At 42.5% G+C, this 24,285-nt stretch overlaps 2 protein-coding genes across 2 annotated transcripts in view; one reads left to right on the top strand and one right to left on the bottom strand.

Moving 5' to 3' along the window:
• Positions 1 to 4,526, bottom strand: part of inppl1a (inositol polyphosphate phosphatase-like 1a) — a 125,296-nt gene extending 120,770 nt beyond the window's left edge. The window contains exon 1 of the mRNA XM_048597856.1: positions 4,464 to 4,526. Within this exon, the coding sequence (XP_048453813.1) occupies positions 4,464 to 4,526 (63 nt within the window). The remainder of the gene's footprint in view (positions 1 to 4,463) is intronic.
• Positions 4,527 to 7,392: 2,866 nt separating this feature from the next.
• On the top strand, positions 7,393 to 23,851 carry LOC109911485 (phosphatidylinositol 3,4,5-trisphosphate 5-phosphatase 2A-like). Its single transcript, XM_048597855.1, has 6 exons — positions 7,393 to 7,661; positions 8,516 to 8,579; positions 9,915 to 10,065; positions 11,602 to 11,710; positions 23,615 to 23,755; positions 23,839 to 23,851. The coding sequence occupies exons 1-6, from the start codon at positions 7,393 to 7,395 to the stop codon at positions 23,849 to 23,851; spliced, it is 747 nt and encodes a 248-aa protein (XP_048453812.1).
• The last annotated feature ends 434 nt before the right edge of the window (positions 23,852 to 24,285 follow it).

The raw sequence follows: 24,285 nt of genomic DNA, 5'->3' as shown, positions 1-24,285 counted from the left end.
TTAGGTTAGATGGGCTTCAGATTGGTTTCACAGGTCGGTGCAACATCGAGGGCCGAAGGGCCTGTACTGCGCTGTTATGTTCTATGTTCTATGTTCTATGTTCTATGTTCTATAATGTATTTCCTTGAAGATCAACACATCCAGATTCCAACCTGTGACTAAACTCCTTGGACTTTTGTAGAGTACCGTCCACACTTGATGTTGAGAGACTGAAAGTGCATGAGGCACTCTTCATAGCTTGTTTCTGTATGATCAGACATTAACTTGACCAAAAGAGTTTCCTCTTGTAATAAAAGTGCTAACAGTTTCATTCATACAGCATCTGTTAACCATCTTGATGTCTCAAATCCTGTTGTGGTTTCTAAAATTCTTGTTTTTAATGCATTCATAATGAGATGTGGGTGTCAGTGGCTAGGCCAGCATTTATTGCTCAGAAGGCAGTTAAGAATCAAACACATGGCTGTGGGTCTGGAGTCACAGGTAGGCCAGTAAATGCAGCAGTTCTTTCCTTTAAAGGGTATTAGTGAACAAGGTGGATTTTCCCAACAATTAGAAACAGTTTCATGATCATCAAATCCCACGTATGCTGTAATAGGATTCGAACCGAAGTTCCCAGGACATTACCTCGGTCTCTGGATTAACAAATAATACCACAAGGACATCACCTCACCCATTGGGAGCATCTGGAAAGATTTGTCGTTCTAATCATAGTCATACAACATGGAAATAGATCCTTCTGGTCCAACTCGTCCATACCAACCAAATTTTCCAAACTAAACTAGTCCCAGAGATAGTAGGAACTGCAGATGCTGGAGAATCTGAGATAACAAGGTGTAGAGCTAGATGAACACAGGCCGAGCAGGAAAGCTGACGTTTTGGGTCTAGACCCTTCTTCAGAAATGGGGGAGGGGAAGGGGATTCTGAAATAAATAGGGAGAGGGGGGGAGGCGGAGAGAAGATAGATAGAGGAGAAGATAGGTGGAGAGGAGACAGACAGGTCAAAGAGGCAGGGGTGGAGCCAGTAAAGGTGAGTGTAGATGTGGAGTTGGGGGGGTTAGGTCAGTCCAGGGAGGACGGACAGGTCGAGGGGGTGGAATGAGGCTGGTAGGTAGGAGATGGGGGTGGGGCTTGAGGTAGGAGGAGGGGATAGGTGGGAGGAAGGACAGATTAGGGAGGCAGGGACAAGCTGGGCTGGTTTTGAGATGTGGTCGGGGGAGGGGAGATTTTGAGTTCCATTTGCCTGCATTTGGTCCAAATCCCTCTAAACCTTTCCTATTTGTGTATCTGTCCAAATGTCTTTGAAATGTTGTAACTGTGCCTGCATCTACCACTTCCTCTGGCAGTTTATTCCACACACTAATCACTCCGTGTGAAAAAGTTGGCCCTTGGGTCCTTTTTAAATCTTTCCCCTTTCATGTTAACATTATGCCCTCTAGTTCAAACTCCCCTACCCTAGGGAAAAGACCTTTGCTATTCACTTTCTCTATGCCCCTCATGATTTTACAAACCTCTATAAGGTCACTCCTCAATCTCCTATGCTCCAGTGGAAGAAGTCCCAACCAGTCCAGCCTCTCCTGATAACTCAAATCCTTCAGTCCCAGTAACATTCTTGTAAATCTTTTCTGCACCCTCTCCAATTTAATAATATCCTTCCTAGCAGAGTGACTAGAACTGTGCTGAAGAACGATTTGTGAAGCTTTCACAAACAGCAGTATTATATTATGTTGATCCTCTTGATAATGAACAATCATGTTTGCACAAGCTTCAGTAATTAATTGTTGGGTGTGCAGGAATCATTTCAACGAGTTGAAGCCTAGTTGTTCCTGGTGCTGTGCTGACCTGTTTACCTGTATTTGTCAGAGGCAGTCAGACCTGATTGAGTCCTGGTTTATGAGGAATATTTGATTCCTTCTTTCCATTTAGACTGATTAGTAATTCCAGAGGCTGGAAAGGCAGTTGAGGCTATAAAAAACTTGCAAAATCTGGCTAGATAAAGGGCTGCAGAATTAAAACACACAATGTAAAGAAATCTGTGCATACATACCGTTACAAACTCTAGTACTGTAATTAAACTTCTAGCAATAATTGTGCATTTCTGCTCATATTTTTACACCAGTGAAAACAGAATTGTCTCTTTTTAAGTGCAGTCTTTTGTTCTTCTCTCTAGCCTGCCTAAAATAAGACTTGCATTTATTAGTGCATTTTCACAACTTCAGGCTTCTCCAAAGTGCGATGTGACCATTGCAATACTTTTGAAATGCAGTATTGCAATGTGGACTAGTGTTGCATGTGGTAATACTTAAAAGCTGGAGAGGAAGTATCTGTAGCTGCAAGAAAATTTTGACAACTCAAAATAACACATTCCCCTTTGCCTCTCACTGTGGCTAAATAAACTGCTCCGTCCCATCGCATCAGTTTTTACTTGTATCGAACTTTTTAAAAATTCATTTGTGGGATGTGGGCATAATTGACTAGGCCACTTATTGTTCATTCCTAATTGCACAGAAGGCAGTTAACTGTCAGCCACGTTGCAGTGGGCTAGAGTCACTCATGGGTGGACCAGACCTTAGTGAACCAGATGGGTTTTTACAACTATAGACTGTGATTTCATACTTGTCATTAAGCTAGTTTTCTGTTTTAGATTTTATTGAATTCAGATTTCTTCATCTGCTACAGTAGGTTTCAAACCTGTGTCCTCAGAGCATTTGCTTGGGGTTCTGGATTATTAGTCCCTCTAGATTATAACTCTGGCATCCTTTAATGAAGTGAGGTGAAGCAAACAGCAGTTGAGAAGTTTTAACTGGCTAGATGAGGAGTAGCAAGGTGGAGAGTATATCAGTGAGTAAGATTGGGAGGGGTTCTGTACCTTATGGATCAGAGGCTGAAGAATGTTCGAAAGAAATTGCTGTTGGTGGAGGGGAAACTGCTGAGGAAATTTCAGTAGCAGCAGAGGCTGCCCTCCTTCCCCACAGCCTCATCTTTTGCTTGACAGTATATTTTCGATGCTCCACTCCCATCACCTCAGCACTGGGCTGCCACTGGGAGGTCAGCTGCTTTTAGCTGATAGACCTCCCCATCAGGTTGGGGAGCTGAACTTCTGGCAAAACATTAATTGTCTTGACAAAATGACCCTTAATAATGTCTTTGCAGATTCCCACTTCCATGTGACCGGTCAAATTCCAGTCCTGCTATGGTAGGACATGGTGTCACAGAGCCAAACTCTGCATTATTTTATATGCACAAGGCATGAACAAAGCAGGGGAGGGGTGAGACACTTAAATTGAAAGGAGCTGCATCAATTCCTCCTTCCATGTAGTCTGAAAATATCCTGTCCAACCTCTCTATGTATGTGGCTTGGTCCTATATTCTGCTTTTTAATACAACTGTGAAATGCCTTGGGATATTTCAATAGAAGATTGTAGTTGTTTGAGACTAACATGCACAAAATAGATTATGCAGAGCAAGAAGTATGATTTACAATGAAATAGGAAGGAGCTATGCTGGATCTGGTCCCAGGAAATGAGGCAGGCTAAGTGGAGAATTTCAGAGTAGGGGAGCATTTGGGAAATAGCAATCATAGGTTCAATGTTAAGTTAGAAAGGGATAAAATCAGTCAATGATTAAGATCCCAGACTAGAAAAGGGTCTAAAAGTTGAACTAGAGAAGGTTCATTGGAAGTGGATTTTGGTGGATAAAACAGTAGGTAAAAATGGGAAAATTTCAAAAGAGCTAAATAGGTGCATACCCATGAGAAATAAAGTAATGACAGGTACGTCATACATTTATGTACAATTTACCATTTTGGGATGTATTCTATTTATTTGATATATCCAATATTTAACTAATTATTTTATTTGATGCTATGTTGTGGGTTATAGTCTGGTTTCGATGGCTTTGTGAGTTATTTTTAATGTTTCCAGTTTTGTTAGGCACAGTTACTGGCAGTTAATGACAATTAAGAAAGATTTTATGACAGTGCAGAAGAAGTAGGAAAATTTCAAGTTCACAACCTTACTCCATATGAGGCATTCTGAAGTCAAATCCACGAGTCAATCTTGCAAGGTAGATTGAAAATGTAAAAGCCTTGCTACACTTTTTCCTGTCTCTTTCTGCTTTCTCCTAGCGTGATGATGCTGTGGTTTAAGAGATGTAGTTTGAATTATGATTGAAAGCAGAGGAAAACTTGGAGGGGGGTGGAGAGCACACCTCACCCCCCTCCCCCCCCCACCCCGCGTTTTCTCCACTTTCAATCATAATTCAAACTATTTTGATTCCTTTTCTCTTTCTTTTCCCTTTAATTCCATCAGGTTCATTTGCAATTGAATTTTATCAATATCCAATGATTCTGGCAATTGTAAATGTTGAGCTATTGGTGCAATCACTGCCCACCCCTGCCTTCGCACAGACAAAGGCAACTGCAACTCCAGCTGGTCTTTCAATTCCAAATGCCTTGCCCTGCTCACTCTGTAAAACTCCGAAGTGACTTCTTCCAGTCCTAGCAAATTTTTAGTAACCGAAAGAGCCATTCTTGCGCAAGGCACACCCTGTTTAAACCAGGTGAATAGACACTTAACACTTACCACCCGCTGCCTTTGAGTCCAATAATCCTAAATCCAATCTGGAATTTTAATCCTGACGAGTCCCCAATTTGTTGTGGACCAAAGCAGACCCTCTCAAAATATATTAAGATAGCCTAGACCTAGAGTCGGATATGGACATTGCTGGCTGACCATCTCGAACTGCTGCAGTCCATGTGCTGTACATAGACCTACAATGTCCTTAGGGAGGGAATTCCGGGATTTTGATCCAGTGACAGAGAAGGACAGTGATATATTTCCGAGTCGGGATGGTGAGCAGCTTGGAGGGGAACTTGCAGATGGTGTTGTTCCCATGTATCTGCTGCCCTTGTTCTTATAGATGGAGGTGGTTGTAAGTTTAGAGGGTGCTGTCTAAGGATCTTTGCAGATTTCTGTAGTACATCTTGTTGATGGCACATATAGCTGCTACTGAGTGTCAGTGGTGGACAGAGTGGATGCTTGTTGATTTGGTGCCAATCAAGTGGGCTGCTTTGTCCTAGATGCTGTCAACCCTCTTGACTATTGTTGGAGTTGCACTCATCTAGGCAAGTGAGGAGTATTCCATCACACTCCTGACTTGCGCCTTGTCGATGGGTAGGTTTTGGGAGACAGGTGGTGACTTGCTTGCAGCGGAATTCAGTTTCTAACTTGTCATAGTCACAAGTAAGTATGGCGAGTCCAATTCTGTTTCTGGTCAATGGGAGCCCCCAGGATGTTGATAATGGGATATTCAGCAATGGTAATGCCATCAAACATATGGAAATGGTTGATGGTTATTGGCATTTGTGTGGTATTAATGCTACTTGCCATTTGTCAGTCCAAGCCTGGATATTGTCCGGAACTTGTGCCAAACTGGATGTGTGGTTAGTTGGGGAGCTTTGCAACTGAATGCTACATTGTCAGAGTTTATGCCTTCTGCATAGGGTGTGAAGTTGATGTATGGTCTGCATCAGGTCTATGTAAAAGATCCTAGGAGAATTTTCAAAGTTGAGCTGAGGAATTCTTGCTAGTATTTTCCATGTGCAAACAGCACAAAATAAGTTAAATGATCAATTAATTAAAATCTGTTTATTGGTTTGCTGGTTTTAAACCTACATAATAAGTGACTAGTTCAAAAATACTTAATTGGCTATAAATCATTTTTGGATTTCTTGTGGTTGTGTAAAGTTCCTTTGAAATGCAAGTTTTAGCTGAAAAGAATGGGTGTGGTCTCTTAAACCATTACCAAACTACTTCCCACTTTGACCACGTTTCAAGACCTGAAAACTGTTGTGACCCCTCAATGAGAACTGATGGGTGACAGAAGATTGGGGGAATGTGAGAATGGGCCAGGGGATGGAGATTCATGGTGGCCATTGGTGCCTTAGAGCTTGCGACCTCAAAATTTTAACTTGCAAACCCATTTGGGGTTCCAACTCTTATTTTGGGAAGAGCCTGACTGAGTAAAATATTTGGTCTCCTGGCTTACTTTCAAATTAGGTACCATTCAGTCATGGAATCCTTTCCACTGTTCACCATTAACTGGGTTGCATCCTGTTTTACATTGCTGTAATCATTGATCTATCATTTTATTTACCTTCCATTTAATCCTTGGTACTGAACTTCATTTTATCACAGTCGCTAGTTGCCAAATCTTCTGCTTTAAGGCTGCTTGTACTTCGCTTGCTGTATACCTCGGAATGAGATCAAGTAGCATTTTGTCCTTATTGGTGCATATTTCTTGAAAGCAATTGTGGAGCCAGCGCAGGAAATAAATGCTGTCTGTCTTGCCACAACCACTCTCCCTATGCAGTCTGTTCTTTAAGAAAGCTAAAATGTCCAACCATGAAACAGTATTTTTGATATTCTCTCTTTCTTTCTAGTTGATGAATTTAGTCCAGAATTTCCTTTCCACTGTTTGGTCGACACTTTTATGTTGAATAATGGGGCTCATCTTTGGCAATTCTCCTGTTGATGGATTATGACCTGTTTTGAGTTGATGGTTTTTGGCTGCCTCTTAAAACTGAGGCTCTGTCTGCCTGCCCTGTTGAGTATAAAAGATCTTGTGTTACCGTTCCACAGAACGTGGGGGGAGTTTTCTTCAGTACCAAGTTTACTTTTACAATTCCAATAATGTATTTAGAGCAGATTGTTTGGTAATTACTGTGTTACCTTTTGTGGGAGCTTGCTGTGCAAATTAGCTGCCATGTTTCTTACAATGTAACAGTGGCTAGACTTCAGTTCTGTTTAATTGGCAATGATGTGCTTTGAGACCTAGAGGAAGGCCCCATGTGAATGCAACTCTTAATGTATTTGGACCGTTTCTCTTTTAAATGTTTCTGCTTTACTGCTGGCATTATGATATTGTCTCTGAACACTCCAAGCCTTTCATCTGCTGGAAGGAATATTTCATTGTGAATTTGATACAGTTAAATCCAGTTTTCAACTTGTTTTTCGTGTATTTCAGTAAATGATTCTAGTTCCCTAGGTTTGTTTTCTCTAAATTGACTTATTTCAAATCATGAAAGAACTTACATTTATACAGTGTCTTCAGTTTTGACTTTGGGAACTATTCTAGTACCATTGACAATGAAGTATCTTCTTAGCCTAGAATTAGAATAGTTTATTGTGCAGTTAAATGCACTCAAGTATAGGGACACAGGAGTACAGTAAAAGGTTTAAAGTAGCCATTCCCAGTGCCATCTTAGGTACAAAGGCACCTAGGTACAAAATCTTAAGTACAAAGTAGAAAAATAAAGGAATAAAGTAAAAATTAAACATTACAGTCCTTATTATAAAAGTTGAAAAAATAAAATATTCCAGGCATCCTACAACCATGAGCCTGCAGATGAGTGCTCACTCCCCCTCCTCCTGTGATGCTGTCCCACTGTGGACTCCTAGTGTCCAGTCTGGCTCACCAGACACCTTGCCGCTGACCACCAGAATCCTGATCTGGTACAACACTGATCTCTCAAGCTGCTTCCACACTCTGGACCTCCAAGAAGCTGCAGCAGCATCGCACCAGCTGCCTCGCGCAAAGCACCTGCTCCAGGCCTATAGGCACTGCCATCGCTGCTGCTTCCACAATGGAGCTCCCTCCAGAAGGTGGGGTGAAAAAAAAAACTGAAAAACTAAAAGAAAGAATAAAATGGGGGGGTAGAAAAGCAAGAAGAAAAAAAATGATCAAAGCAGGTAAATCCTGGTTTAAGAGCCCTACTCTGTCATCATCCTGGGGTGGGGGGTGCAGAAAAAGTCAGCAAAGTTGTCCCCAGCCTGACAAATACCTATCTACGCCTACTGTCTGTTTTCTGCCTTTTTAATCAACCTGTAATCTATGCCGCCGAGGGCCCATCAGTTCCAAACAATTCTAATTTGCTAACCAACCTGTCATGTGGCAGAGAATCAAATGCTTTATGAAAATCCAAATATGCAACATCCACAGCACTGCCCTCATCCACTGCCTGTGTCACCTTGTCAGCGCAATTCTTATTGTCTATACCTAATTGTTCTTCAGAGATGGTTAGTGGACTGCTGCCTTGAAAGGCAGCTGAGAATTTCCTAGCTTGTTAGGAAATTCGAACCATTGGTGAGGAAGGAGCAGTGGTGTCCATCTAAGCTGTGATGATGTGTGATTTTGGAGGGAATTTGACATTGTTAATGCAACAATTGATGATAGAAGTGACACAGAAGGATGTTTTGACCCACTGGGCTGTCTAAAGTAGAACTCCCCGATTGGGGAAATTTATTCTGTGTCCATCGATTTAAAACTTCCTGAAAATATCCCTGCTGTAAGTAAGCAAATAAACAGGAACACCGAATCACGATTGCTGCACGGCAGAACGAGGCCAACAGGAGCATTGTGTACTTATCCACAACACGACACTGACTGTCCTGCCATTGAACTTTACCAGCTTGCGTAAAAAACAAACTAACAGATCCCTTTTTTCTCTCTCTTCTAGGTATCAGAAGCATGTACACACATACAGGATCTTACCCGATGAAGATGATTTTCTGGCAGTACAGGTGAGAGAAGGCAGTCTGGAGCTGATTGGCTTTTTATTCACAGTACAGAAGCATAGAACTAATGTAATGTTATTGTAAGCCACACCGGCCACCTGGGAATCCAGATGTAGCTCGATGCATTTCTTGATGAGTCAGATTCTGTTGTTGAATATGTGATCAGAATATTCCATAGCTGTATGGTATATACACGTGATCTTTAATTACCATTTCTATTTATTGGTTGGTAAAGTACCAATATATGAAGCATGTTTGGTTTCACAAGAATTAGATATGATCATTCTATTGGAGAATTATGGACATACAACTTGGTAGTCATCACTGAACAAAAGTTGATTGAATTTTTTTTAAGAAGTTCATGAATGGGATGTGGGTGTCGCTGGCTGGACCAACATTTCATTTTCCATCCCTGTTTGCTGTTGAGAAGGTGGTGGTAAACTTCTTGAACCACTTCAGTCTATTTGATACAGTTGACCTACAATGTTTTAAGGGAAGAACTTGCTGGATTTTGACCCAGTGACAGTGGAGGAACAGATATATTTCCAAGTCAGGATGGTGGGGTGACTTGGAGGGAAATTTGCAAATGGTGGTGTTTCAATGTATCTGTTGCCCTTGCCCTTCTAGATGGTAAAGGTCATAGATGGTGGCTGAAAGAGCATAAGGGATAGGAGCAAGAGTAGACCATATGATCTATTGAGCCTGCTCCATCATTCAGTCTGTACATGGCTGAGCAACACGCTGAGCTCCATATTCCTGCTAACTCCCCATACCCCATGATTGCAGGAGAGACCAAACATTTGACCATCTCAACATTGAATATATTCAAATGATGGAGCATCTACAACTTTCTGGGGTAGCAAATTCCAAAGATTAATCCTGTCAGGGGAAAAAGTTTGGGTGTCAAGTCCTGTAAATTTTTAATACTTCTTCATGGATTGTTCACGTCACTGACAAGGCTAACAATTCTTGCTCATCCCTAAATCCTGTGAGAAACTGGTGATGAGTCGCTGTCAAGTGCTGCAGTCCATGTATTGTAAGTTGCTGGAAGAGCTCAGCAGGTCTGGCAGCATCTGTGAAGAAAAAAAAAAATCAGTTAACGTTTTGGGTCAGGTGACCCTTCCTTGGAACAGCGGACCCGAAACATTAACTCTGATTTTTTTCTTCACAGATGCTGCCAGACCTGCTGAGCTTTTCCAGCAGCTTCTGTTTTTGTTCCTGATTTACAGCATCCACAGTTCTTTTGGTTTTTATATGGTGTAAATCGATGTTGGTTTGGAGAAGGACCTGGGGGCTCAGGCAATGATGATGATGATGATCATGTGATTTTCATTAAAACAGACTTCTCAAGGTGTGCAGGTGAGACGCTTCAAAACACTGACTGAGCTTATCACATCCTACCTCCAGCCGAACCAGGGTCTGGTCAGCACACTGCTGTACCCTGTAGAGAGGGAGGACAAAAAGGAAACAGCCGAGGACAAGGACTATTCAGGTATCTGTCTTATTTGGAGGGCCTGAGTTGTTACAAGCACTGACTAGTTTCCTAAGCTCAATGGGAGCTGATGTTTCAAGACTAATGACCATTTATTCATTTGTAATCCTTAGCCGGAAAGATATTTTCGTAGCTTCTTCATTATCCCCCTCCTTCTCCTCCAGTGGTCCTCCTTGACCTATCTCCAACTATACCTCACCAGTGACATTGACTCTCTTCTCATCTTTCTCACTGAGCTGCAAACTACTCAACTTTCCTTTCTGCTGCCTCCACTAGTTAACGTATGGCACCCTTTTCTCAGCTTTCAAAACTGCTATCACTATTCCTCCTTGTAAACAAAGCCACTACAAGTCCTTTTAAACAGATGCCCTCAGTCAACACACTGATGGCTTGAATTCTTGACCTGTTTTTTTTAAGATTGGTCATAGTGTCATGGTGATTTTTAAAATTTGGATTTACAAAGTTGGGAGTTTCTCCTCATCTTGCTGGTAATTTAGTAAATCTCTTAATGGATTGGTGAGTTTGAACCTGGTTCAATTACTGCTGAGTTTTGATCCCTGTGAGAAAACTTTTATTTCCCCCAACCATTCCTGTTATTCAGTTGTAACCAAAAATTCACTGAAAAAGACACTCATTCTGCTCCCGCCTTGTGCCTCCAGTGATCGCAGCCTTGACTGTCACCCATTTCTCCATGCTGATAAGGCAGGGTACATAACACTGGATTCCTTCTATATCCCAGTGGCTCCCAGCTATGCTTTAACACTGCTCTAAATTTTGCCACAGCTGTTGAATTACCACATTGCTTTCCAACATCAAGTCCCAGGTCACCAATAATTGCCTCCAACTAAATAGAGGGTAGACCAAAGCCACTGCTTCAGTCCCTGCCATTAACTCCATTCCCTTGCCACAGACTACACTCCTCAACCTGACATTTTGTCAGAATTTAAATCAAACTGTTCATGCTTTGTGTTTGACCTTGCCCTTCCAACCATGCATTCACTCTATCAAGACCATCTATTTCCACCTCAGCAATGTGGCCTATCTCTGGCCTTCCCTCAGCTCATTGGCCATTGAAAACAATGCCTTTGTGCCTTCATAGTCTTGATTGAGTGTTCACTAGGCTGGCTTCCTTAATCTTGAATTCATTCAAAACTCTTCTGCCTGTACCCAAACTGGCACAAAGTCCCATGCACCCATCACCCACTGTACGTGCTGACGTGCACTGGTTGGGGAATCAATTTAAAAATGCTCATAATTACTTTCAAATCTGTTCATGGTCCCTTCTTGCTTTTGCGATGTCTTCTAGTTTCACAACCTTCCAAGATCTCTGCGTTCCACTATTGACTCTTGTTCAGCTGTCCAGGCCTCAAGCTTTTGAAATCTCTCTCAAAATCCCTCTGCCTCACTTTACCCCTCTTCCCAACTGGGTGTGTGGCAGCCCCATCTTCTTAATGAGAACTGAAGTCTTTCTACCTTGTCACACTATTTGCATGTACCCAACTGTAGATTTTTACTTTTTTTAAAATCCTTTTGTAGATGGTGAAGATGAGAAACCACCTTTGCCCCCTCGCTCTGCTTCAACCAGTTTCAGTGGCAGTGCTGGCACTTGCCTTAGTCCGGTGGCGCAAGATGGAGCAGCGGACAGGTAAATTAAATGGGTTCATTCAAGGAATATGAAACATTACACAAGTAATAATGCCAGTGAAGTTGATTTCCTTAATAGATGTATAATAAAGCATGGCATGGGAACAGGGTTCATTCCGTAATCTTAGCTAGAATGTGGGCCAGCATTGGTTGCCTGTCCTTAATTGCCCTTGAAATCAGTGCTTGTCAGGGGTTCAAGAGCAAGTTCTCAACCACGTGGAAGTAGAGTTGAAGTTGCATGTAGGCCAAACTAGGTAACATTGGGAGATTTCATTCCCTAATGTGAGTTGGATGGTTTTTGCATGATGGTCAGTTGTCATGACAATACTGTTCATGGTCACCATCATTGAGATGACTTTATATTTCAGTTTTATTGATTAAATTTAAATTTTACTGGCTACTGTCGTGGGATTTGAACTTAACTCTCCAGAATATTAGCCTGGACTTCTGGATTATTCTCCTATGGCATTACCATGACACCATGTCACTTGATGAATATCAAGATTATTTACTGTCCTTAATTTGCAACTATGTGTTATTGCTTAGAACATACAGCAGAGCAGCACACTGTTCAGCGAATGCTGGTGTTCGTGCTCCACACAAGTTTCCTCCCCTCCTCATCTAACTGTCAGCATAACTATCTAAACAGTTCACAGCTGACGCAATGCGAAAGGGGAGGGTAGGTCATGAGGAGGATGGAGAGATGTTTTGGTGAGATTTGGACAAGTTGAGTCAGCAAATGTATGGTAGATAAAGTTAAATATGAGGTTATCCACTTTGTAGCAAAAACAGAAAAGCAACTGATTGGGAAATAGAGAAGTGCAACGAGATCAGAGTGATGTTGTACACAAGCCGTGAAAGTAAGCATTGGAAGTGCAGCAGATGGTAAAGAATGAATAGTGAAGCAGGCTTTAGAGGACAAACGGCCTACTCCTGTTCTGATTTCTTATGGTCTTAAGAAAGCAAATGGTATGTTGGCCTTCATAGTGAAGTGGGATTTGAATACAGCAGCAGGATGGCTTGCTGCAATTGTACAGCACCTTGGTGAGACCACACCTAGTGTATTGTGTGCAGTTTTGGCCTCCTTATCTGAGCAAGATCTTAATCTGAGTGCAGAAAATGTTCAACAGACTGATTGCTGGGATGACAAGACAGACGTATGAAGCGAAACTGGAATGATTAGGATTATATTCACTGGAGTATAGAAGAGTGAGAACGGCATCCCATAGAAACCAGTAAAACTCTAATAGGTCTAGACAGAATAAATGCAGAAAGGATGTTCCCTATGATTGAGGAGTCCGGAACCACGGGTCTAAAGATATGGGTTAGGCCATTTTAGGATTAAGGTGAGAAATTTCTTATCCCAGAGAGTGGTGAGCCTATGGAATTCTCAGCCTTTTATTGACTCTGTTTACGCTTCCCACTGCCTCGGGAAAGCAGCCAATATAATAGTCCTCCCATCCAAGTTAAACTCTCTTCCACCCTCTTCTGTTGGGCAGAAGATACAAAAGTTTGAAAACATGTGCCAACAGATTCAGGAACAGCTTCTTCCCTGCTGTTATCAGACTTGTGAATGGACACCTCAGATATTAGAATTGATCTTTCTCTGCACCTTCTCTGTACCTTTAACGCCATATCCTGCATTCTGTTCTATTACCCTGATGTACTTATTGTAAGGTACAATCTGTCTGATTAGGACACAAAACAATACTTTTCACTGTATCTCGATACATGTGACAACAGTAATAGAGCAAATCACAGAAATCAGTTCAGCCAAAACATTGAAAAATTTCAATAAGGAATTTGTTGACTCCTTTGGTCTCAAGAACTACGAGAAGAAAGCTGGGACAGGGTACTAAGTTGGATGATCATCCATTTATCATATTGAATGGCAGAGCAGACTCAAAGAGCCGAATGGCCAAAGTCCTTCTCCTTTCTCTGTTTCTATTCCTTTCTCCCTAACATGGTCATTTGGCTTTCACCCAAATGCACCAACCCTGTATTGTCAAGGTACAGCCTGTATTCAGGAAGGCCAATAGTAGGTTTTAAAGTTAAAAGGAGAGCAATGCTGAGAGCCTAGTCTGCAGGTTACAGATTTAGCTTTTAAAAATAATTGTCTTGTTTGCACCTGTATCTTCAATGAGCCCCTAAAACATGCTCAAATGAAGTCATCAAACTTCGTGTGTGACTTCGTGAAAGGATTAATTTGATTTTCTGAAATGGAGCCTGTGTTTCACCCTTAAGGCTTTCAGATGAAATTACTCAAAATTAATACAAATGCTAAACTATAACTACTTGAAATTTTGAAAATATTATCTTTCAGTGATTCATGCTGTGAGATGTTATTGTTCAGAAATAATCTGACAGTTCTCTTCCTCCCCCTACTGTGAGTTCTCTTCACTGAAAGCATTCCTACTTACGAATTCAGGCTGCCAATTCAAGTTCTATGGCAGAACATAAGAATAGGATCAGGCCATTGAGCCCCTGAGCCTGATCCACACGTCTTTTAACTAATGTCTGTATCTGTACCTTGGGAGTTTATGCCCCAGTGTGGGAGTGCTACATTGTTAGAGATGCCCATTTTTAGATGAGCTTTTAAACTGTCTCCTGTACAGTGGATGTTAAAGTTCCTGTTAGAATATGAGAGATGTACATGGTTCTCCCAGTATCTTGGCTGCTGTGAAGTATTTTGAGATGGCTGAGGATATTGGACTCTATTTTTGCAAGTCCATTCTCTCAATACTTGATGTCATCAACTCAAAGGTCTCAGTTTAATATGCTTTCAGTGGATTTTAGCTGGAGCAGCAGCTAGGTACAGATGAGCCAGCATCCTGGAATTGTGAAATTAATTAACGGTTCCCATCCCAGATTGCTATCTGTTAACTCCTCTCTAGGCAGTGAGAGCAAGGTTTGACTCGGCTGTGCCGGTCTCCAGGTGGAATAACTTGCTAATACTCTTGGCCTGAGTGAAGAGTAGACATTTGGGCCAAGGTTATATATGGAAGCTGATCCTGGAATGAAGCAACACCTACAGCAAAGATAATTGAGGCGAAAAAGAAGAGGAACGCTCCAACCTGCTACTCAGAAAAAACCCATTTGAAACAGAATTAGAACCACCTTAAGCACTCAAAGCACATACCACAAACGTCATAGTGGTTATTGATCTTTCCACTTTGGTGTCAAACCACAGGTTCATCATGGAGGTATCATGTTCATATCTAATGTGTATAGGTTTTATTTCTTCTCCTTCACATTCTTCGCTCACCACATCAATCTCTCTTACTCCCTTCACATAGATTGTATCACATAGAAACTGGTCATTAATATCTTTGTGTGCCATTGTTTATGTCCTTCTATGTCATCTAATTTTAACAGCATAGAATTGTATTCTTTTCTCCTTTGCATGTTTATTGAGTTGCATCTTAATTAGATCCATAATTATCCACATCAATGGCCTATCGTAATTATGTCCACATTCTCACCACTTCCTGGTTAAAAAAATTTGTTCTGAATCCCTCCCGTGATTGTGCTATATTGAGGGTTTGTGGTTTTGCTTTACCCACACTGTCTCAAATGTTAACCTTTGAAAATTTCAAATTCCTTTCAGCCAGTCATCGGCGTTTTCTTTATTTCCAAAAGTAAAATGTTCCAGCCTGCTCCCCCTTTCCTAATTGGTATAATCTTTCAGTCCTCTGTCTCCAGCTTTGTAAATCTTTTTTTGGATCCTCTTCAGTTGCTCTGCACCCTTTATTTCTACAATATGGCAGCCACATTTGTACACAGCACTGCTATTGTGGTCTAACCAAGAGCTGTCACTTTCAGGTGCTAACTTATTCTGCTCCCTGAGCCAACTGATTGTTGTACAACTTGTGTTTAAAATTAACCCTTTAATGTAAAAAATGTCCTAAACTGCTTCAACTAAATTATTTAGCGCACTATTCTTCAGTGGGATCTTGCTTGTGCAAATTGGCTGACTTTTGACGTTATAACAGTTGATTGCATTCATATTCTTAATTACTGTAAGGCAGTTTGTCAAATCCTGTGCTAACGAGAGACGCTACGTAAATGCAAGCCTCTTTGCTTAGAAAATTTTTCAGGACTAACGAGTTGCACTTCTATCAAACATTAACGTAACTAAATTCCCCAGGCTGCTTCGTGAACAATTATCAAACGACATTTGACATCAATCTGCATTGAAACTTTGGAACATAGAAGAAATTTGGGGAAGTGGGAAGATTAAGGGAGAGAATTCCAAACTTCAGTCCTACACAGCTGAAGGTCTGGCTACCAAAAGTGGATTTTGTTTTTATCCAATCATAAGATGCAAGCTTTCATAGACTTTACATCTAGAAGGAGGCTATTTGGCTTATTTCGACCACTCCAATCAATAAAGATTTGGAGGCTATGACAATGCAAGTGAATATTTAAATGCTGTTCAAGTGTTACAAGTGTATCTGATTTAACTACCTTTCTGTAGTAAGTAACAGACTCTCGCCATGGTCTGAGTGAAATATTTCTCCTCACCTCTCCTCTTAGATTTAGGGTACACGATTGAACTATCTCCCATGGTTATTGACCCCTCTAATGGAAGAAAAATGCCTTTTTATCCATTCTGTCAATGTCCCTCAAAATTCTTATCACCTCTACCAGATTTGCTCTCGACCTTCACTGCTCCAAGGAAAACAACTCTAGCTTATCCAATCTTTTTTCATAGGTCAGACCCTTCAGTCCCAAACAGCATCCTGGTAAATCTCCTCCATACCCTCTGTAGTGTGATCACATCCTTCTATAATGTGACCAGAGCTCTACATGATATGACATTTCCACTTTATTCTACGCCTCAGTTAATAAAGACAAGTATCCCAAATGCTGCTGTAACCACCTTATACACCTACCGTGCTAATTTAAGTGATCTCTGGATATCCACATGAAGGTCCCTCTGATCTTCAGTGCTTTCTAGGATTCTAACATTGTGTAATTTCCTGCCTTGTAAGCCTCCCCAAGTAACTTACCTCTCACTTTTCCAGGTTGAATTCCACTGGCCACTGCTCTACCCAACTGTCAAGTTTGTTGACATCCTCATGCAGTTTATGGTGTCCTCAATATTTATCAACCTATCAATTTTTCTGTCACAAACACCTGAAATTGCTGAAGAAACTCAGCGGTCTGGAAGATTCTGTGGGGAGAGATAGAAATAGAGTTAAACTTTTGAGTCGGATTTGGCACCTCTTCAGAACTGTAATTCTGGTTGAGCTCAAAACACGGCACAGTGACTCAGTGGTTAGCACTGCTGCCTCACCACCAGGAACCTGGGTTCGATTCACCCTGGGTGACTGTCTGTGTGGAGTTTGCTCATTATCCCCGTGTCTGCGTGGGTTTCCTCCAGGTGCTCTGGTTTCCTCCCACTGTCCAAAGATGTGCAGGCTAGGTGGATTGCCCATGCGAAATTGCCCATAGTGTTCAGGGATGTGTAGATTAGGTGGGTTATAGGGATGGGTCTGGGTGGGATGCTCGTAGGGTTGGTGTGGACTTGTTGAGCTGAAGGGCCTGTTCCCGCACTGTAGGGATTCTATGATGAAAGATGGAACTTCAGTTGAAACCCATGTGCGGTGAGGTTAAAGCCAGAGACAGTCACTGTGGAAGGAGGTATGACTGTGAAAGTGAGTTTTGGCAAGGACTTTATCCAACATGAAGGTGTAGGTAGAAAAATGTGAATGAGCTGAAAAATTAAAATGAAAGTCCTGTCTGAGAGAAAAGCATAACTTCTTCAAAATGGACATACCTGGAAGAGTAGAGGCGGTGAATTAAATGCAAATAAAAGCAAAATACTGCAGCTGCTGGAGAAAAATCAAACCTGGCAGCATCTGTGGCAAGAGAAACAGTTAATGTTTCTGGTCAGATATGACTTCAGAGCTCTTTTTTGTGTTTTCCATGAACTTCTTGATCACACCCTCCTGAATTTCATTAATGTACTCCTCAAACAGCAAGGACCGCAGCATTGAGATGAGATTCAAACCTGTATCGCAAAAACTTTTGTCTGGGACTCTCGATTACTAGTTCAGTAACATAACCACAGTGCCCCTGCCTAGGAGATGGGCATGGGACCAGAAATGAAGAAATGCTGACACCTTGGATGATTCTAGCATTGAAGAGGATTAGAAACAGAAGGGAAAAGGCTCGGCAGATGTTGAACATGGAATTTTAAATTGGTGTTTTTGCACAGCCAAGAGCCGACGTAGATCAGAGAGTTGATGGTTGAATATGTCTTGATGTGGGTTAGGACATAGGGAGCAAAGTTGTTGGTAAGCTTAAGTTTATGGAGACGTAACCAAAAGACTCTGTTGGAAAAAGTAAGAAAGGGATAGTAAGAATTTTAGCAGCACACGAGCTGCAGCAGGGGTGGACTCGGGCAATATTACTGAGTGGAAAGCAGAGACATTAAAACTGTGACAACAAGGTGCAGGGCTGGATGAACACAGCAGGCCAAGCAGCAGCATAGGAGCAGAGAGGCTGACGTTTCGGGCCTAGACCCTTCATCAGAAAAGGGGGAGGGGAAGGGGGTTTTGAAATAAATAGGGAGAGAGTGGGAGGCGGATAGAAGAGGGATAGAGGAGAGGATAGGTGGAGAGGAAACAAACAGGTAACCTGTTCTTCCTCCCACCTCAAGCCGCACCTCCATCTCCTACCGACCAACCTCATCCCACCCCCTTGACCTGTCCGTCCTCCCTGGACTGACCTATCCCCTTCCTAACTCCCTACCTACACTCACCTTTCCTGGCCCCATCCCCGCCTCTTCGACCTGTTTGTTTCCTCTCCACCTATCCTCTCCTCTATCCCTCTTCTATCCGCCTCCCACTCTCTCCCTATTTATTTCAAAACCCCCTTCCCCTCCCCCTTTTCTGATGAAGGGTCTAGGCCCGAAACGTCAGCCTCTCTGCTCCTATGATGCTGCTTGGCCTGCTGTGTTCATCCAGCTCTGCACCATGTTGTCTCAGATTTTCCAGCATCTGCAGTTCCTACTATCTCTAAAAAAAGTATACAGACTGGGTTAGCGTTTGCCACTGTTGCCCATTATGTGGCTCAAGTCATGGTATAAATGATTTGAGTATTGCTCCTACAATTCTAATGTCTGACCCTCTTAATTGGGTCCGGGCTTGGAATTAATGTATGAGTTCCTATTTCTGCGTAAATCTAGCCATTTCTGAAGCGCCAGTCAGATGCTTGTGGTTTCTCAAAGCACTGTAATTAAAGCACGAGAAATTTGTATTACTCTTTACTTCTGAGCAATATCTAGTGTTCTATTGAAATGCTTACCAATGTTCAAAGTCAGAAGTGTGGGTGGGAATGCAGAGGAAAATGAAAGGAATGGAATTATCCCCATCTGGAACCAAAAGCTTAGTTAATCTTACTTTTTATCTTGAACTAGAATCTCAAACAGTGGCAATCAGAAATGACTAATAGCTTTTGCCAGTCCAGAGGTGATAAGGCAGCTAATGGAATTAACCACTGATTTGTACTGTGATCTTTGAGGCCACCCTTTGCTTCTCCCCTCCTGAAACCCTGTGTTAACTTGCATATAGTGTGTTTAGTTGTGAGGCGTATCATAGCCAGGTCCAAACCTGTGTCTACTCACTTGATGTGATACATCTGCATAGTGATAAAATAAGAAAGTATATAAACTAAAGTTGCATTTCCTGTGATATACAAGGATAAGGTGTGTTTTGATTAAAATTTTCAAGATGATGTGGGAACTACTTAGAGTAAGGTATAAAGGAAGTATTTTCACGAAGAGTGCAGACTCCGACTAATGAACATGGTTTTAAAAAAGTAAGATCTTTCAAGAGTGATACTGGGAAACACTTGACTGCATCAAGGTGCTAGAAACTGAGAACTTCTTAAAAATAGCAGTTGATGCTTGGTCCTAAGTATTAATTTTAAATCTCAAAGAACAAAGAAAATTACAGCACAGGAGCAGGCCCTTCGGTCCTCCAAGCCTGTGCTGATCCAGATCCTCTGTCTAAACCTGTCGCCTATTTTCCAAGGATCTGTATCCCTCTGCTCCCTGCCCATTCATGTATCTGTCTAGATACATCTTAAATGATGCTATCGTGCCCGCCTCTACCACCTCCGCTGGCAACGCGTTCCAGGCACCCACCACCCTCTGCGTAAAGAACTTTCCACGCATATCTCTCTTAAACTTTTCCCCTCTCACCTTGAAATCGTGACCCCTAGTAATTGAGTCTCCCACTCTGGGGGGAAAAGACTTCTTGCTATCCACCCTGTCTATACCTCTCATGATTTTGTAGACCTTAATCAGGTCCCCCCCTCAACCTCCGTCTTTCTAAGGTAAATAATCCTAATTACTCAACCTCTCTTCATAGCTAGCGCCCTCCATACCAGGCAACATCCTGGTGAACCTCCTCCGCACCCTCTCCAAAGCATCCACATCCTTTTGGTAATGTGGCGACCAGAACTGTACGCAGTACTCCAAATGTGGTTGAACCAAAGTCCTATACAACTGTAACATGACCTGCCAACTCTTGTACTCAATACCCTGTCCGATGAATGAAAGCATGCCGTATGTCTCCTTGACCACTCTATCGACCTGCATTGCCACCTGCAGGGTAAAATGGACCTGAACACCCAGATCTCTCTGTATCAATTTTCCCCAGGGCTTTTCCATTTACCACATAGTTCGCTCTTGAATTGGATCTTCCAAAATGCATCACCTGGCATTTGCCTGGATTGAACTCCATCTGCCATTTCCCCGCCCAACTCTCCAATCTATCTATATTCTGCTGCATTCTCCGACAGTCCCCTTCACTATCTGCTACTCCACCAATCTTCGTGTCATCTGCAAGCTTGCTAATCAGACCATCTATACCTTCCTTCAGATCATTTATGTATATCACAAACAACAGTGGTCCGAACACGGATCCCTGTGGAACACCACTGGTCACAGTTCTCCATTTTGAGAAACTCCCTTCCACTACAAATCTCTGTCTCCTGTTGCCCAGCCAGTTCTCTATCCATCTAGCTAGTGCACCCTGCACCCCATGCGACTGACTTCACTTTCTCCATCAGCCTACCATGGGGAACCTTATCAAACACCTTACTGAAGTCCATGTATATGACATCCACAGCCCTTCCCTCATCTATCAACTTTGTCACTTCCGCAAAGAATTCTATCAAGTTGGTAAGACATGACCTTCCCTGAACAAAACCGTGCTCCCTATTACTAATAAGCCCACTTTCTTCCAAATGTAAATAGATCCTATCCCTCAGTATCTTCTCCAGCAGCTTCCCCACCACTGACATCAGGCTCACCGGTCTATAATTACCTGGATTATCCTTGCTACCCTTCTTAAACAAAGGGACAACGTTAGCAATTCTCCAGTCCTCCGGGACCTCTCCCGTTCTCAAGGATGCTGCAAAGATACCTGTTAAGGCCCCAGCTATTTCCTCTCTCGCTTCCCTCAGTAACCTGGGATAGATCCCATCTGGACCTGGGGACTTGTCCACCCTAATGCCTTTTAGAATACCCAACACTCCCCACCCCTTATGCCGACTTGACCTAGAGTAATCAAACATCTATCCCTAACCTCAACATCCGTCATGTCCCTCTCCTCAGTGAATACCGACGCAAAGTAGTCATTAAGAATCTTACTGATTTTCTGACTCCTCGCATAACTTCCCTCCTTTGTCCTTGAGTGGGCCAACCCTTTCTCTAGTTGCCCTCTTGCTCCTTATGTATGAATAAAAAGCTTTGTGATTTTCCTTAACCCTGTGTGCTAAAGATATTTCATGACCCCTTTTAGGCCTCTTAATTCCTCGTTTCAGATTGGTCCTACTTTCCTGATATTCTTCCAAAGCTTCGTCTGTTTTCAGTCACCTAGACCTTATGTATGCTTCCTTTTTCCTCTTTGCTCGTCTCACAATTTCACCTGTCATCCATGGTTCCCTAATCTTACCCTTTCTATCCCTCGTTTTCACAGGGACATGTCTGTCCTGCACTCTAATCAACCTCTCTTTAAATGTGGATTTATCCTCAAACAGCTGCTCCCAATCCACTGTTTCTGTTTCTTCCCCTTAGTCAAACTGACTTCATTATCTAGTTCCTTACAGGCTTTAGTTACTACCTCCTTACTGTCCACTAGCCGCCTTGTTTGGTTCCCATCCCCTTGCCACATTAATTTAAACCCTCCCCAACAGCGTTAGCAAAAGCAGCCCCGAGGACATTGGTTCCAGTCCTGCCCAGGTGTAGACCGTCCGATTTGTAATAGTCCCACCTCCCCCAGAACCGGTCCCAATGTCCCAAAAATCCTGAACCCCTCCCTCCTGCACCATCTTTCAGGCCACTCATTTATCCTGCCTCTGCTTTCATTTCTACTCTGACTAGCACGTGGCACTGGTAGCAATCCTGAGATTACTACCTCTGAGGTCCTACTTTTTAACTTGGCTCCTAACTCCCTAAATTCTGCTTGTAGGACCTCATCCCATTTATTACCTATATCATTGGTGCCTTCCCCTTCAGAATGTTCTGCAGTCGATTGGAGATATCCCTGAACCGTGCATCTGGGAGGCAACATACCATTCGGGAGTCTCGTTTTCGACCACAGAACCGCTTATCTACTCCCCTTACAATCGAATCCCCTATGATGAAACCCCTTCCACTCTTTTTTTTCCCACCCTTCTGTACAGCAGAGCCAGCCACGGTGCCATGAACTTGGCTACTGCTGCCTTCCCCTGGTGAACCATCTCCTCCAACAGTATCCAAAAAGGTATACCTGTTTTGGAGGGAGATGACCACAGGGGACACCTGCACTGCCTTCTTGCTTTTTTTCTGCCTTTTGGTCAGCAATCCTAATCTGCGGTGTGACCAATTTGCTGAACATGCTATCCACGACTTCCTCAGCATCGCGGATGCTCCAAAGTGAGTCCATCCGCAGCTCCAGAGCCGTCATGCGGTCTAACAAGAGCTGTAGCTGGACACACTTCCTGCACATGTAGGAGTCAGGGACATCAGCCGTGTCCCTGAGCTCCCACATTGAGCAAGAGGAGCATAACATGGGTCTGGGATCTCCTGCCATTTTTACTCTTGAGCTTAACTTAGTCATACTATAATATCAAATACTAGATAAATGAAATGGAAAAAAAAAATTGTACCAAATCACTCTACTTACCAACACATGATTTTAAAAAAAAGAAAAACCCATCAGATTGAGTTTTATTAACCAAAGATATTACTGGATTTGGGACAAAGGAATTGGGTTACAGATCATCCAGGGTCTTTATTAAATGGTGGAACAGACTTGAGGTGTTAAATAGCCAACCTTGTCAGCTATCAGCCTCAGCAACTCTTGCAAACCAAGTTAAAGGGAAAGGCCCTTGTGCTCAACAGAAAGCGATCTGGATCCCTGAGCTTGATATCTCTAAGAAGGAAGCATCTGAATGACAATAAAACCACAACAAATAGGAGCAGAATTAGGCTATTCAGCCCGTTGGGTTTGCTCTGCTATTCAGTGAGATCATGGCTGATCTGATAATCCTCCATTTTCCTGCCTTTTCCCCATAACCCTGGATTTCCTTACTGATTAAAAATGTCTATCTCAGCTTGGAATATTCTTAAAGTCCGGTCTTGACAGCCCTCTCCAGTAAAAAGTCTGATGCAGTCGCATTATGGGGGAGGCTTTAGGACAAATAATTTTGCCTCTTTTCAACCTTTCCTTCTGTCTGACTAAGAATCAGCTTTAAGCAGATCAAGGAAAATAGTTGCTGAGGGTGGTTGTTGCAGTAGTACTTCCTCTTCATCTAATAAAGGCAAAATAGTGTGGATGCTGAATTCTTCCTCCAACATCTTTTTGTTTTTACTCCTTTTAATCTGTTGTATTTTTTCCTTCTTCAGTGCAACTAATGGGATGACCACCATGTCTCATGAATATTTGAAGGCGAGCTATGTCTTAGACCTGGAGGCAGTGAAGGCAGGTGCTACCAGCCTCCCACATCTCAACAAAGCATTAGTGACGTCCTGCAAGAGGTTGAACAGGTGAGTCTTCATCCCTTGGAAACCAGTGGGACGACTTGTCTTTTTGCTCTGATCTCACTGAAATGTATGATATTATTTAACAGTTTGACCAGGTAAATGCTGAGAAGCCAATTCTCCTGCCTGTGGAGTCAAGTGCCAGAAGTTATAGTCTCTGGAAAAGGGCTTTACCATTTAAAACTGAAATGAGAAATTCCCTTCACGTGGCTGGGTGTATATCTAATTGCAAAGCATACTGGAAGGGCTCTGTGGCTTGTTCCCCTGAGTGCTGAGTTTGGGAAGCCTGCTTCTAGAGTTAAAATGCCAGAAGTGGCATGGTGATAAGTTTGTTTAGCACCGAAATCTATTCACCCCTTGTGCCAGAATCCAGAAATGGAAATTTGGTTTCATCAGTACTGTTGAAATCTTGATCTCTTGCCTCAACTCAAAATCCTACGACAAGCTACAAACTGCAGCTAGTTTTGGGCATGTGTTTACATGCCAGTTGATGCAACCCCTCATACCTGGACAGTTGGGCTGAATGGCTTGGCTGC

Source organism: Rhincodon typus, chromosome 6, assembly GCF_021869965.1.
Source record: "Rhincodon typus isolate 14 chromosome 6, sRhiTyp1.1, whole genome shotgun sequence".
NCBI classification, from domain to species: Eukaryota; Metazoa; Chordata; class Chondrichthyes; order Orectolobiformes; family Rhincodontidae; genus Rhincodon; species Rhincodon typus.
Note: the sequence above shows the minus strand (reverse complement) of the source record. Positions and strands in the feature narration are given on the sequence as shown.

Coding starts and splice junctions, on each gene's coding strand:
- LOC109911485 (XM_048597855.1), top strand. CDS start 7,393: ATGAGCCTGCAGATGAGTGCTCACTCCCCCTCCTCCTGTGATGCTGTC. Junction 8,580..9,914: donor ATGATTTTCTGGCAGTACAG/GTGAGAGAAGGC, acceptor TCATTAAAACAG/ACTTCTCAAGGTGTGCAGGT. Junction 10,066..11,601: donor CGAGGACAAGGACTATTCAG/GTATCTGTCTTA, acceptor ATCCTTTTGTAG/ATGGTGAAGATGAGAAACCA.